The sequence below is a fragment of the Ambystoma mexicanum genome, chromosome 13 (assembly GCF_040938575.1).
Source record: "Ambystoma mexicanum isolate Mex_15411 chromosome 13, UKY_AmexF1_1, whole genome shotgun sequence".
Lineage (NCBI taxonomy): Eukaryota > Metazoa > Chordata > Amphibia > Caudata > Ambystomatidae > Ambystoma > Ambystoma mexicanum.
The window spans coordinates 740,297,067-740,313,525 of NC_090938.1; the positions used below are offsets into that span (position 1 = coordinate 740,297,067).

Genomic DNA, 16,459 nt, shown 5'->3' on the forward strand with positions numbered 1-16,459 from the left:
CCTTGGGAGAAGAGTACACCTCTTCTCAGTAGCAGTCCTCAAAGACTTAGAAGTAGCCTTCCTCGGAGGATCCAAAGTAACGGGGACCTCCACCAGTAAATTCGGCCCAGATGCCATTGAGGGCATTGATGGCTCTGACAGCTTCGAGGACCTGACCGGTGGCAAAGAACCGACCTGTGCACCCGACTGGCATGGCGCCGATGTCGTTGACACCTTACGGGCGCCGAGGATTTCGACGGATTCACTGGAGACAAAGACTGTGACCTGGACCTGACCCATCTCTGGTGAACACCTGATGCCTTGTCCGAACTGGGCCTCGAAGGCTCACAACGTTTATCACGCCATCCACACGGGCCTGAAGGTGTGTGAGTATCCGACCGAGACCATTCCCTGCCTGCTTCGTCAGAAGGCGCAGACGGAACTGTGCCTTGGGATTGAAATATCTTCAACATCTGCACCCGGAAAGCATCCCACTCCTCTGGCGTCGAGGATTTGGTGGGGCAGGTCACCTTTTTTTCGAAGAGGCGTTGTCTGAAGAGGATGAGGAAGGAGAATAGTGACGTCGCTTCCTGGACCGCTGCGATGAAGAGGACGAGTATCGCAAACCACTGCAGGACCTGGAGTGCTTGGACTTCTTCAGAAGAGGAGAGTCCCCTCTCGACTCGTTGGTGGAAAGACCAGCCGACTTGGATTTACGGGCTGGGACATCCTTCCTACCTTCAATTTCCCCTTACGTTCTCGCAAGGCCTTGGCAGTCAACGACTGGCACTTCGAGCAGTCACCCGTGGTGTGGTCCTGGCCCAGGCACCACAGACATATTCTGTGCCGATCCGTAATCGACATCTTGGAGTCGCAGTCACGACATTTCTTGAAGCCAGACCGTGGGGTCGTCGGGGTAGAAGAAGACATAATACGGTAACTTAACAGTAACGAGGCGCGCTGAGTTTTACGAAGCAAACACATTTGCGTAAAAAACCTAACTGAGGCTACAGGCACCGTGCGTGCTACTTAATATCCGATGACGTCACCCTTGACGGAGGCCTTCGAGGGACATTGACGCAGGGCGCCCTCTGCCGAAAAAAGTTCAGAATCAGCACAGCTGTGGACATTACATGTCATAGATGAGGAATAATTTGGAGGACACAATCCATTCGAATGAATGCGAGAAATTTACCAGTTTGCGAATGTGTAAAGCCCTGGCAGGAACGTATACCAGGTACAGACAAGTTTATAAGTGTGTAAAGCAAGTCACATGAAAAGCCCTGACGGGAGAGAATACAAGACACAGTTGAGTTTACGAGTGTGTAAAACAAGTTAAGTTTGCACATGTATTAAACTCAACTGTGCCTTGTATTCGCTGCTATTCTCTGTAATGTGTCTGGTAGGAGAAAACACCAGGCAAAGCCAAGACTTTGAGAACATGTTACAGTAAAGAGGAGAAGAAACCTGGCAGGGGAGTACACCAGGTAGCTTATGAAATTGGGACTAGGAGTCAAGTTGTTGTTTTTTTGTTAATCAGAGAATGAGGGTCCCCTGCCCCCATGTGATTCCCCCCCCCCATATAGCCGCCCCCAGGGTTAGGATCAGGTAGCGGCTGCCCTCACCTGGCCACATGGGGAGAGGCTACCGCCGAGAAAGGAGTGATGACATCAACAGATTCATCACAGCACCATCTTAAGAATCAAAAGATGTCCTGTCTGTGGCAGAACTCTTATGTGTCCCTAGAATAGAGATCAGCAATCCTTGGTTCGCTAGATGTTTTAGACTACAACACCCATCAACTCTAGCCAGCCCAGCGAATGGTGAGGCATTATGAGAGTCATAGTCCAAAATATCTAGAGTGCTGCAGGTTGCATGCCCCTGCTGTAGACCATTATTTTCCTTGACTCTGCTGATAGCTCAGTTTCTGCTACTTCAATGTGCTTGAGTGTTTCCAGCGGCTTGTGCATCTCTTAGAGTACAGTCACAGCCTGCAGGTAAGGACCAGGAATTCTTGGAACTTGTGGTTTGGCGGCTCTGGGGTTTTTCAACGAGGCAAAAGACTGAAGGTGAGAGGTAAAGAGAGCATATTGTGTATTCTCATTAATTTCAGTTTGTTGTCTGTGATAATCACCATAGCTACTTGAGCTGTGGAAAAACCATTGCTGCTGCCTGGGACCTTTCACGCCCTGCACACGGGGGTTGCTAGTCATTGGCTTTGTTGTTGGAGGGACAACATCTCCCTTCACCTGCTTTTGTAGCTCCCCCACTTTTTACATGCCAGCCTACATTTGGGGAAAAGATTTTTGGGGTGCTGAAATGCGCACTGTTTATTGCACCCCAGCATTCACATGTACCTGTGCGAATTCCAACTGCTTGCTGTTTGGCTTTTTCACTTACTCACTTTCTCCCCATATTTAGCAAGTGAGTGAGTTTTGGGTGTGTGTCAGAACCGTAAGGATTAGGATATGTAGTATGCAATGTAGGAGGGGTCAGACTACCTGACTTAAGCATGACTGATCCCTTTGGATCCTGTCTGCTTCCCCATGGCTCCACCCAACCCTGATGCACTTTAGCTCAATGTAGTATGCGATGTAGGAGGGTTCAGACTACCTGATTTAAGCATGGCTGATCCGTTTGGATCCTGGCTGCTTCCCCATAGCTCCACCCAACCCTGATGCGCTGTAGCTCAATGCAGGATAGTGGGCACCATCCAGGATCTACTGGTTCTGTAAAAGGGGTTGTGCCCCTGGCTTCCCCTTAAGACAGTTTAGGTGCACAACTTTGTGTCTGTGTTTATTTGTAGTGGCTCATTTCCTAAAAGGCCTTTGCCAGTAATGGGATGTTAGGACTGTCGGGAGGGTGAGTGACTTGGCAAGTGACTGGCTATGCTTAGGGCCCTTATGGAATTTGAAAAGCATGGATCTACTCTTTTACTTATTGCTTTCTCTATATCTTTCCATTCTTTGGCAGAACAGGGTGAAACGGAAATTCAGGGGTCTTAGTGTGGTGGTCATCCAGAGCAGCGTCACCCCCCGATCTGAATGCAGTCGAGCCGAAGGAATGGAATCGGAGGAGACCCCACTTCTGCAGGCTGAGCCAGAAGCAGACCCTCGCTGCCGACCCCAGTCATCCAATTGTAGCTTGGCGTGCTGCGTAGCACCAGTGGGCACGCCGCAGGTAAGAAACAACATGGCTGTCTGGGGTCAATAAATGTAGAGATAACAAATTGGCTGGATTGTGCCCTGTGTTTTGGATGTCACATATTTTTATCCAGTACTATCGCTGGAGAACCAGGACTGTCGTTCGGAGACTACAGGAGTCTCTACAATAGATGCTCATGATAAAATGAGCAGAATTACTTAGTATCAATGAGAGCTCATCCCATGGACTTGGAGGCTTTTAAGAACGAGAACTGGATTATGTTAGTGTCTGGAAGGGTTGTGAGATCAAGGGTCTCAGGTCGGAATGCAGTTCATGTGTCTTGCTAGAGGGCAAACCTGACACACCGATAGTTCCTGCTTCCCGCAATAGGACAAATCATAGACATACATAACATATCAAGACTTTACTCTCAGACCGCAGGAATACCACATTTCCACTTCAGCCCATTGGAAGACAGACAATAACAGCTCTGCGGTTCCTGCTTCCCGCAATTGGACGAATCATAGACATATGCAGGGCAGGGGCAATACGTAACGTAGCAAGAATTTACTCTCAGATCCAAGAATACCACATTTCCACTACAGCCCACTGGAAGGCAGGCAGGAACAGCTCTGCAGTTCCTGCTTCCCGTAATAGGACGAATCATCGACATATGCAGGGCAGGCCATAAATAACATAGCAACACTTTACTGTCAGACCCCAAGAATACCACATTTACACTACAGCCCACTGGAAGGCCGACAATAACAGCTCTGCGGTTCCTGCTTTCAACCATTAGAAGCTACTGATTTGTTAAGTAATGAATATCATGCGTAATCCCACTCTTGCAAAACTCCATTACAATATGGTTGCCTCTATGTGATGTGCGATATGCCGTTAGATATTTGGCCAAAGAGTATAATGGTAACTAGTTACCTGAATTTGGTACGCTGTTCTGGGAATCTTTATTAACCCCACCATTGCAATCCCATTGTGTTTGTATTGATACTTTAAGTATGAATAACATAATTCATCACCCAATAACCATTATTTGTCACCTTGTGAATATGGTATGAGTTACTAGAGGCAGCCCAAAAAGGTCACTGTGTACCCAATAATCAAGCACCACTCAATAACAGGACACAGGTCTTGTGTGGAATTAATTGGTGATTTATTAATCATTTACTCCTACAATCTCTGTTTTCCGCTCTCTTATCCCTTGTGATCCTCCCTTGTGCCCATCCCATGTTTTCTGTCCATCTATTAAATATACATGTATTCATGATGGAACTCAATGTTGTGTTTATTTTGATTGCTTTGACAAATTGTGATCGCACTAACACTTTGTTTTGCTTTCGGCATCTTGATATTATTTGATATTACTTTTACTGCATCATTTTGATCTGCACAGCCCTGTTTTGAAAAAGGGGCAAGTGGCGCCGAAACATGTGTCGATAAAAAACAATCACACTTATCAACCAATAATTTTGTATTCATTGAATAGTATTCAATTGATCACCCATCATCTGGAGTAAGCAGAATGCATGTCGCTACGTCTGTGGTGCCTCTTTTGAAAAAGTATATATTTATAAGCATGCAGAGCTAGATTTGCTGTTTGATCACTGTAACGGCTGGCCCATGTTTCTGCCTTTCCCATCATCACCACCTGGTTTCTGTGCCTACATCCCTCCGTGATATAATTGTTAAAGCACACAGCAATGGGATGACCCAGCGTGCCACAGTTGACTTATTGTACAGTGTTTATAATGGAAGCACCAATTACTGTTTCTCAAATAAATGTAAAGTCGTAGATAGACAGTCTCACTGGTGCAGTTTTGCTTTCTCACAAACAGAGGTCAGACCAAGCTAATAATGCTGACACCATTTGGCACATGCTCTGTTTCTTCACACCCTGTTCTCTCTTCTCTCCTTATCCACAGGAGATGGCAGCTAAGCTTGTCGCCCTGCACAGTGCCCTCTACGTGAAACTGCTCGTCACGCAAGGGCTGCCCCAGACCGGCTTCTCGCTGCATGCCGAGGAGGCAAGGGTGCCCTGCCTTTGCCAGCTCATAGAGTCACATCTGTCCAATGTTTGTAGCTTTTGACCTTTGAGCACAGTATGAAGGTTCATCACTGTGAATGCAGTGGGACCTTGTATTTTATGTGACCAGTTTCCTTCTAATGGAGGGGGAATAAAACAGTCAGCTAGACCCTCCAACTTAATGGAGCTGCCTGGACAGGGGCACACTGTAGCGGTCCATGGGCAATTGGTGCAGGCATTTGGAGGTCCAAGCGTCCACTGGAATTAGAGTGGTGGGGTCTTAACCTAGCATTAATGCCTGAATGGAAGCATGGTATGACATCAATGGGCCACTGAGTCTGGTCAAGAGTGAGATTGTGCTCCAGCCTTTGAGACTCTCAGCCAGTGAGGGAGACGAGGTGTGCTTGTGGAGCAGAAGTTAGCAGCCAGGAGAGACCCTGATGAAAAATGACTTTAACGTTGACAATCAAGGGCCGGAGCAGAGTCCTGAAAGCTGCTTTGGATTGACATCGAATGTAACGGGGAATAGGGGCACCCCTAAAGTGAAGATCCCCCCCCACGCCGTCAGCAAACGCCTTCCAACACAGAATAGCCTCTAGGTTGACACTTGACTACCTGCCTTATGGGTCATTGCCCCAATACATTTACAGGTGCATTCAAAGTGAATGGGGAAGAAAACCACAGCATACTCTCCTGACAGTCTACCCATGTCCCTACCTACTGTGGCACCTGGAGTCTCGGCTTTCCTGGGGTACCCACCAACTTGGACTGCCTCCTACCTACTGTGGCACCTGGAGTCTCGGCTTTCCTAGGGAACCCACCAACTCGGACTGCCTTTTGGGGACAGTGTACCCATGTCCCTACCTACTGTGGCACCAGGAGTCTCTGCTTTCCTGGGGTACCCACCAACTCGGACTGCCTTTTGGGGACAGTGTACCCATCTACCTACCTACTGTGGCACCTGGCGTCTCGGCTTTCCTAAGGTACCCACCAACTAGGACTGCCTTTTGCAGGTGGAACGAATTTTAAATGTTTCCTTGTTGCACATCGATTCCAAGCACCACCCTTGCTCTGGACCCAAATCACACTTCCGCAGTGCTCTCAGACATGGAAAAGTTCCTTTCGGGGCCGGGCCCTTCATGAGCCATTTAAACAAATGAATTCTAGACCAACAAGTCTCTCTAGAAGAAGAGGTCAAGGCTTATCAGAGAATCACATAAGAAACTTTACAGCAGGACCTGCAGAGGGAAAATCAGGCACAGGATTAAGAAATGAGTGTGAGACCAACTACAAAGTTGCTAATCTGATTTCTTTACAATGAGCAAAAGGTGCCAGCCCCGTGGACGGCCAGTTAAGTATACTCAGGCAGGATAATGCAAGAAACTACGTCAAGGGAAACATCCAAATTAAGGGGTTGCCTTAAATGGTGGGCCTGTCTTTTTATTGTTGGGTGTCTGGGGCGTCTAGGAGGGGTATCAATGAGCTGGCCTCTATGCTGGACACCATGCACCAAACATCCTAATTTACAGTCGCCCACATATTCCCAGATATTTCTATTAATAGAAAACCCTCCACGTGAGGTGGTCCAGGCTCAAGTATCTCTTGGTAGGCGCTGAGCAATGCTGATCACAGGTCTTGTCCATTCAACAACCATGTGTAATATGTGCATTCAAACCTGCGGCGTGTGCCTTTTCTATCAAAGGTCTGGGCCTCTCTGGGCAGATTCCTCGGGTAGAGCTTGTAAGACTACTGTTATACGTTGCTCCCCGTCCTTAATGTGTCACTTGCTCTGTAATGTCTGTTCTAATATTTATGGCATCCGAGGTGGGGGGCAGAACAGGTGAGGTACTCGATGGGTAATCCAATACATGTGGACTACCCATCGAGAACATCTACTCTGCTCTACACTAATTGATCCCAGGACTACCCAACCCCAGATGTGTGACATACAGATGTCTTTCCCTAAATCTCTACATTTTGTCCACAGTGAGTCTTCATGCTGCACTAGGAGATCTCTCCAGGTCACACTGAAAAGGTGCAAGCTCTTCCCAAGCAACTCATATATAGGGACCAGGAGGAAAGACTTGCGGGTAACTACAGTATCTTCCCTAGACTCGGGGAGTGTTAGGGAAGGCCATGGACACAATGCGTCTATATGACTCACTTATCTGAGAACTCTACAACTAGCAGAACAGCCACTGCCCCCACTCTGCAAGCTCCTAACACTGCTATGTGCACACTTACAGGAGTTCAGGTAGACTGCAGACCCAACCCCTCCAATGACAGCCTACAACACGCAGAAGACAACTGGCCAACTCACCGATTTTCCACTTACACTCGCACCAGTGTTGAGGAACGTCACATCCCCAATAACCTTACATGCCCCTCTCCACCGAGAAATATAAAGCATCAGAGGGCACTCAGCCGACACGCTCTCCACTCTACAATCTAAATGCTGAAGCTGGAGAGGAAGCCAGAGAGTCCAACTCTACTGCCCCAACACGCACACATATGTTAGGAAAGGTCACAGACAAACTCCCACTATGGTCATACCTGTGAAGAGAAATCCAGCACCACCAGAGGTCTCTCCACCAACAAGGGCTGACCTTCTAACTCGGCCACCTTCACGCTCACCGCTGTTGGGGAAGATCAGATTCAAGCCCTCCCTCACAGCAAGCAGATGGGCTATGCAGATGGCCATTATCTCTCTAGCAGAGGTCTCCCCACCAACAAGGGCTAACCTTCTCACTCTGCCACCTTCACGCTCACTGCTGCTGGGGAAAGTCAGATCCAAGCCCTCCCTCACAGCAGGCAGATGGGCAATGCAGATGGCAATTACCTCTCTAGCAGAGGCGTGCACTTCAGATGATTGGTCTAGAGAGGGCACCAATCCCTGACACATTTCTTTAGCGAAGGATACTGGAAAGTGTCTGCCTGGTGTTGACCAGAGGTATGTGTAGGGCAAACGTGTTAGCTTGTGGCCATCCCGTGGCACAACCAGGCCTTTCAACACCCTGCTCTGCTCCTGCGGGTCTTCCCACTTTCCAGCTTTGCTGAGCACTTCTACACAAGCAACTGCTCCCTAAAGAACTTGATTCTGTGAATGTAGACTAGAAATGGAGGCATCCCCATCATCATGTTTGGTGGGCATGACCTTGGTAACCACCTTTATTGTAGGATGAAATGAGAGCTGCAGATGCAGGTAGGAATGCAGAATTGAGAAGGTAGACACTCCTGTCGGAGGTCTGCTTTGTAAAAAATTTGTAACGAAGTTCTGAAAGAGGATACGGCATATTTGGTGAACGGCGCCGGGGCTGGTCATTGGTAAACAGTTTCTACTTGCCCGCTGTGGAGACTGAATTGGATACCACTTCAAAGCGCATAGAGTGCAGGCTGGTGCAGGTTCACCCCGCCATTGAGGCCGCCCGTGGTCTATGGTTCTCTGGGGGATTCCATCATCTTAGGGTGCACAAACAGCCTGCTCTATGTGCACTCAGTGTCTGCAAACCAAATAAAGGCATCTTACAGGCAGTGGATATCAATTAAGATTCTGTTTGACACACTTTTTTTTGTTGGCCATCTTCTGTGCAGCAAATCATTGCTTCTTCTCTTGTGTGGCGCTACCTCTAGACATGCGCAGGAAGGAACTATGTGCAGCGTTGTCACCTCTGGCTACATCTAGACATGCGCAGGAAGGAGCTATGTTCAACGTTGTCACCTCTACCTACATCTAGACATGCACAGGAAGGAGCTATGTTCAGCGTTGCCACCTCTGGCTACATCTAGACATGCGCAGGAAGGAGCTAGGTTCACCATTGCCACCTCTAGCTACATCTAGACATGCGCAGGAAGGAGCTAGGTTCAGCGTTGTCACCTCTAGCTACACAGGAAGGAATCCTGAGCCCAGCCAGCCATTGCTTCCAGCATTATATGAAATGGGTTTTGTGGTCGTCCGTTATGTGCCTTTGTGGGATTAATATGTGCTGTTTCTGCGCATTTCAAATTCAGAAGCAGGAGGTGCTTTGGAATGCACAGAAATGAAACCCATTCCCCTACACGTGTTTGGAACATGTGCAGGGGGATTCACACTGCATGACAGGGACATTCCTGACCCTGCCATGCATATTTTTGAGTGGAACCACTGCTGTATGACCAACTGCTGTCGCACTTGCATTTCTACCTCTCAAACTGGGATAGACCTTTTATTGCTGACATTTCAAAATGGCAGGATCTTCAAGGGCCCATTACTGACGGTGCTGGGAGACTGTAAAACATTGGTGTTGGGGGTGTTCCCCCAACACTAATGTATGCAAGAAGGCACACAAGCGCATTCATGGATTTATAAGGGGAGGGCACTTACCACTGATATCCAGAATGGGGCAAAAAGAATCTGAATGCAATCAAACCTGCCCCCTTATAAGAAGCTCCCTGCTTCCCTGCAAATCTGATATCTTGTCTATTGTATGTTCTTTTGTGATCAGAAGACCAGTGTTCCTTCCAGTATATATAAATGCACTTATGACCATGCACCATGATGGTATATGCAAGCATTCATAAAAACTCAGCACCAGTCGGAAACTGGTATCAATACTTCAAAAGGTACTGTGCTGGATAGTACTAAATGAAATGGAAACATGATATAAAAGCCAAGCACATAACAGTATTTGAAATGTACAGTAAGAAGTAAGGCAGCAGCCAATCAGTGCTGCTCTTACTCTTCAGTTTCCTCCAGCACATTAACCATATCAAGGTGTCAAGATTAAGAATAATGCAATTTGTATGATGCTCAAAGTGCGAATTTGCAAATGGCTCTGAAAAGGGTGGGCAGGATCAGTGTAGTGAGAAACAAAGGGGCAAAGAATGAGACTCCTAAGGTTAGTGTCTTGCCCCTGAGCTATTCTCCTGGTAATGTCAAACTGCTATAAATTTTGACATTTAGTCAAAAGTAGCTCAGCTCCAGGCAGTGATCTGGGTTAAGCTAACCAATTGTTTCTAAACTAAAATCAGGAGCCCATCAGCTCACACTTCCCACTTTTATCGACCCTACGTAATAGGGTTGTGAGACGTGTTAGATCTTGTGGCAGGAAATAGAGATCTGTGAATGTTCGACCAGAGAGTGTGATTTCTCTTTTAATTAGAACGTCTGGTCATTACATAGCTTTTGAGAAGGAAAAGCTGTTAAGAAGCAAACTGTAGCATTGCCACTGGTTCCTGGTATGGTATATCCTGTAAAGATTGACTGGAAATCATTATTATCCTAAGGACTTAGGAGTACATCAGAGAACGAAATGCCCCTGTTGACCATTCTAGATCTACCCAATCTCATCACATGGGACGATTTACTGCATTTTACTGTGACCCTACCAAGCCCCCAATCCACCTATTCTATCTCCCTCACTACCGTGTAGCATGTGCCCCACACTGCACCCAGAACTCGCTGTTTCACCACCCACTACCCCACAACCTGACGCACATTTGCTGCTGTAAAGCATCCCATAGTAAAATGTGGTGAAACAGCAGCGGTGGAATGGGGGTGTATACTGTCTCGTCCAACTAGAGAAAGGACAACCTTGACTAAATACTTGGCCCAGACTATCAAAGGTCAAAAATATTGTTATGCCTTCAAGTCTGGTTCATTTTACTACTCCTGCTTTGCCACCAGTGTCCTGTATGTCCCTCAGTCAAACAATGTTCATGCGTAAAGGCATCTTACCCAGCCCTCCAGATAAGGCGCATAATAGGCCTTTTTACACACAGAAATCTTGTCGATACAGCCCTTTTAATTTGTCCTTGTGTACAGCTCACGCAGGCTATTTATAGCAGCACTCCCATAAATCATGGAGTTCAATGGTGACAGCCTAGCCAGCAGTAGCTTGCCAAACCACTCTTTACTTTAGCAATCTACACAGTTCCTTGAAAGAAGCAACTGGGAAGAGTCCTGGTCTGTTTATTTTTTCAACACTCTCTGTTAATAATTCTATCAAGATAATACTTTCTGAATAATGTAGAAGGGAATTTGTGTTTTGTTCACTTTGTTCAACTGCCTGCATTTTGTAGGTTACAGTGTTATTGAAGCATTTTGAATCATGAACATGGTTTTCACATTGCTTTAGGACACATATAATATTGTTTAAAATGAACACTTGTCTTAAACAAGGGCTGCATTTGTGCTTCATTTTCCTGTTTTAATAAGCGTTAATAGAGACAGTGCAGTTGCAGCAGCATGATAATTTCATACTTTGTATTTTTTCCATCACAGAAGCACATCAATTGCATTTAATGGCTCGGGGTTCTTGATGTCTTGAAGTTTTAGAAGAGCCTCCCAGCAGGCAGTTGTTTGGCATTTATGAGAAGGAAACGCTTTTGGTGTTCTGTATGAAGATTATTTATTTTTTAGTCTTAATATTGCATGTGTTCATGCGCATGTATGATGGAGTACTGTACATAGTTTGTTGTCTCAGAGAGCAAGGAATAGCTGGGCATGTGGTCTGAACTGTTCTGTAACTCTCTTTCTGACCACACGCCCACCGCAAGTGGGTATAATGGATGCAGGCAGAAGCAGTCATTTTTATATTTCAAGTGGCACAGATTGTCACAGTACTTCTCAACAGGACTGCTATATATTCCGGCAAAGTAGCCTAATTTTCCAGCAGAGTTGCTATACGCATGTCATGGCACAATGCTAATTATTCACAGCTGGGCTGATGGCATCATGCCTACATTTCTTAGCAGGACTGCTATGTTTTGGGACAGTACCTGAATTTCTTAAAGGAGCTGCTGTAATGACAAATCACAAACATGTGTTGGCATTTTCTGCAGCGAGCTGAAGTACTGAGCAAGAACAGTGTCTCAGCTCTTTCCACTACAAAATACTGAATCCCATTACTGCGACATAGAAAAGCATGCATGGAAAACAACGTTCCCCCAAAACATAGATGTGGGGGGCATTGGGTATGGGTATTTAATAAGTGGGTTGAGACTTTCAACCTCGCAGTTAATTATTTTGGTGGCCAGTGTGAGAAGATGGCACTGCTGTCATATACTTCAATCTCTCCTTCTCGGTCCCACCTCCACAAATTTAGCACATTTCAAAATCTCATTATGAATCTCCAGATTCACGTAGGATAGTCCAAACACAGAAAACGCACAGATGCTGAGAGAACAGCGACATGAGAGGAAGGGTGTGTGATGAATCCAATGGAGTCAACATCTATTCCCCGGCAGCGGATTCATCCCATGTAGCCAGGGGATTGCAGCCGTTACCTTATCCTGACCCTGGGGGTGGATCTGTGAAGGAGGATCACATGGGAGGAGACAACTACCGGGGGGAGGTTTTGACTTCTTTGGACAAGATGTTGCATTTCTCCCCCTCCCATGAGGAAGAACCTCTAATACCCGAGTTTTTAATGACCTATTGTCATTCTAATCAGACTTCCACCTAGAACTCAAACCTTCACAACTCACATAACTTCCTTTGGTTCTGATATATCGTTATGTGAAATCTCAAAGAAAAACCAGTTGAGAGTTAAAAGTCCTATGCCATCTATGGACTACAACTCCCATAACTACCCAGATACTGAGGCGAGGAAGAGGACGAGGGAGTTTGTGACAGCAACTCGAAGTTCAACACGCCAGCTAGTTGTTTTGGCAAGTTTTCAGTGTGCGGGACATTGAAAAATGGCAATCGCACTAAGGAGAAGAGAGATAAGAGTGAGGAGGGCAGTGCAGGAGAGGACATTAAACCCCACGCAGAGGCTCACAAGGGAGAGGCACCTGAACAGCTGTCACAGAACAGAGGAGGCCACCGGGACAGGAGGAGAAACAGTGTGTGAGCGAGAGGAGCTGTGGAGACGCTGGGAACCACACAGGATCTCCTGGATGTTCGACCACTTGAAGAGAGAGCATTCTCCAGTCCGAGCCAAGGGGGCAAGCTGGCATGTGATCGCGGAGCTGTGCAGAAAGCTGGGTGAACATATGCACCCTCCAACTTGCAAAGCGGGCGAAGGAAGCACACTGCAGAGGCACAAGCAGGATCAGAGATGCTGGAAGAGACTGGTGAGTCTGCCCAAAGCAGTGGGGGACCCAGGGCGTTCAGACAAGCTCACAAACCAGTGTTTGAATGGAATAAGATTGATAAAACAGAAAGTACCCAAAGGGTTTTTAGATGCAGTCAAAACAAAGTACAAAGGAAAACCCCAATCCAATACAGATGCATGAGATGCCAGTACGGGTAGAGGTTTGAGCAAATGTTACCATGAACCGATATACCGAACACCTCACAGAACATGCAATTGTGGCATAGCCAAAGAACTGTGAAACACATAAGAAAGCCTGCCATGCGAGTTCACTAGGCAGCTAAAGTTGTATCAAGATTCCTGGTAGGGGAGTACACCAGGTGATCTGAAAACCCATAAGAGATGTCCTGGCAAGTTAGTATACCAGCCAGCTGAAATTCTACAATGATTCTTGGCAGAAGAGTGTACCAGGTGATCTGCAAAGTTACAAGAAGGCTTACAGAAAGACTGTTGCCGAACCTATTGTTTAACCAAGAACTTTGTGAGTCCAGTAAAGGCCCAAAGGAACTGTTAGCTAAAGAGACATGTTTACTATTCTATTTAAGAATCCAGGGGAAGGGAGACACTATGGAACCAAGGGTCTTTTGCTTGGAGAACATTTTCGTTGGGCTTATTCCTGTATTTTTGGTTTCAAACACTTTTGCCAATATCAAGTCAAAGACATTTTCCTTGCACCCTTTTGTTTTTTATTTTTAGTGTGAGGGTCAGACTAGAATATTAAAGGACACAAGGACCACTTTTCATTTACTGATATTCTGACACAGACAGATCCTTAGTTTTAGTTTCTAGGTGGGGAAATTCTTCTTTAGAATAGGGCCAGGGAGGCATTTTCCCAACCCATTTTCATGTAATAAAATGGGCCTCATTACAACACCAGCGGCAGCCGTGGCAGTAAAAACGGCAGGCTACCGCCGGAGTTGTGTTTTTTTCCGGCGCCTGGCGCCGGAAAATGTTACTCCACATTCCAATTTGAGTCCCATAGGACTCAATGGGAATGGGGAGGACGGAAGCACCGGCACTGTGTGCAACAGTGCCGGTGCTTCCGTCAAAGTCTGTGGCCGGCTGCCGTCCCGCCCGCCAGGTCTGACCTGGCGGGCGGAACTGCATCCGCCCACAAAACTCAAGTGTACCAGTCTGGTAACAAAGAACGGGGATATATTTTTTCTCCTACACCTCCCTTTAAAGTTAGTACCTGTTGGAATTGGCAGAGGGGCAGGATTCAGAATAACCTATAAAGGTGGAAGTGTTTCGGTACAGAAAATAATGCTTTTAGTGCCCCGGTCATGCAGATATTGTGGGCCGGGGTTCTAATAGCTATATGCACCTCGCTTCGCTCGGGCCTATAACTATGGGCCCAGGGGCATTACCTGAGTCGGTAATGCCTCTGCCGCTCAGGGCATATTGCTTAATTATAACATTTATTGGAACGCAAAAATACTATTTTGACTTGTATGCGTGTTGCAACCCAGTTATATGTGCAGGATTGTGCATTCTTGCCGGCTGGTAGCTACTGAAGACCCTCTTGACCTCGCCCAAACCCAGGACAGAGTTTACAAATATAAAGTACTCTCAGGACGGGGGCGAGAACAGAACACCCAATTCCGGGACAGTTCCGATAAAGACTGGAAGTCTAGTCACTCTCAATAAGAGTCATTTTAGGAGGCGGATGAGAGAGAGACTAGGGGAGGGACCTCACCTCAGTGCACAGACTCAAAAGGGAGAAGGAGAGAGAGGGTGAGAGGAAAGAGAAAATACATTGCATACTACAGACATCGTAGGCCCTGAGAGAGAGGGGGTGGAAAGACAGGGAGGAAGTCTGAGACAGGGACAGTTCAGAGAGAAACACAGAGACAGGGAGAGACAGAGTGGTAAAGAGAGACAAGGACATAGAGAGACACAAAGAGCAACACACACACGTAGACAGAGACACAGACGTGAAGAGACAGGAACACACACACACACTCTTTCTCTCATAAAAAAAACAACGGCACAAAGCACTGGGGGCAGTTTGGTAATGAGAGAATTCCTTGCCATCAGAAGCTCAAGGGTCATGGGAAGTGCCTTATTTCTTGTTTTATTCCAAAGTAACATGATTCATTGTATACACTGCCCAGGTTATATTTGGTCCTGTAAACTTGAGAAAGTGCTACATAGGCAGGGGTGAGGAGGCTGGTGATGAGCCCAAGTGTGTAACCTGTGAGAGATCAAGTAAAAGTCAGCAATATGTGAGTACCAGCTCACCAGCAACAGTGAGAAAGGAGCAGAGATGAGCCAAGCCTTAAATGTTTTATAAATTCCTGAAAAAAACACTGCTTTTGACAAGAAACAAACCAAAATCATGTCTGTGTGGATGTTTATGGGTTAGAGGAGTGCTGATCTCTAAGAAATAGAAATCCAATACACAGCCACAAACTCTTCCCATACCCAAGACAGAATTCTGCCCCCAACCACCCCATCCTCTGGTGGCTTCACAAATAAAGAATGACAAAAAGGGGTAGAAAAAAAGAGAATAACCCATGTGGAAATGACATCACAACTCAAATGTAACTATGCAACATTGAGATGACACTGCAGTCACAATACACACTGTTTCATCAGGCTCAGAAAGGTGTCAGACATTTTAGACATTGCTTCTTTTAGCCCTATTCAAAACATGTCCCTGTTGCTGCTTATAGCTTTCAATATTGTATGAAATGGATGATACCATGCAATCGCTTATGTTCAATCAAAAGAATATTTATTTATTGTCTCATTATTGGTTTGTTTGAATTTCACATATTGCCAACAAAAAAGAGGTGTCCCTTTTCCCATTTTACAAGCTTTATGTAGCCCTCCTAAAACTAATGGGGGCATAAACTTGTTCCTACCTTGTCTATGTAAGAATCGTCACCAGATGTTTGACAAGGGGACTACTGAGGGACCTTTCCACATTTCCCTACTTTGGTTGTGGTCTATAACTGCTTCCATAGTTTATGCATATGCCTTCTTGCTTCAGGCCCTGTGGCAGTTAAACTAAAGAGGAATGACTGTATACAACCAAATATCTTAGAAAAGCCAATTTATATAATCAAAAGGCAGTTTACGTGATACAAGTGTGTAGCAATCAATTTGTAGTGACACATATAAACAGTGTGTGACCAAAGTAAAACAAAATATATCAGTGTTGCATTTTAAATTCTTAGTGTCAACCACATATTTGTAGGAAGGGGATAGGCATAAA

General features: G+C 46.2%; 1 protein-coding gene across 1 annotated transcript in view; it reads left to right on the top strand.

Moving 5' to 3' along the window:
* Positions 1 to 8,710, top strand: part of LOC138521872 (transmembrane protein 268-like) — a 235,660-nt gene extending 226,950 nt beyond the window's left edge. The window contains exons 7-9 of the mRNA XM_069635024.1: positions 1,899 to 1,976; positions 2,953 to 3,159; positions 5,064 to 8,710. Coding sequence (XP_069491125.1) covers positions 1,899 to 1,976; positions 2,953 to 3,159; positions 5,064 to 5,228 — 450 coding nt within the window. The 3' untranslated portion in view covers positions 5,229 to 8,710. The remainder of the gene's footprint in view (positions 1 to 1,898; positions 1,977 to 2,952; positions 3,160 to 5,063) is intronic.
* The last annotated feature ends 7,749 nt before the right edge of the window (positions 8,711 to 16,459 follow it).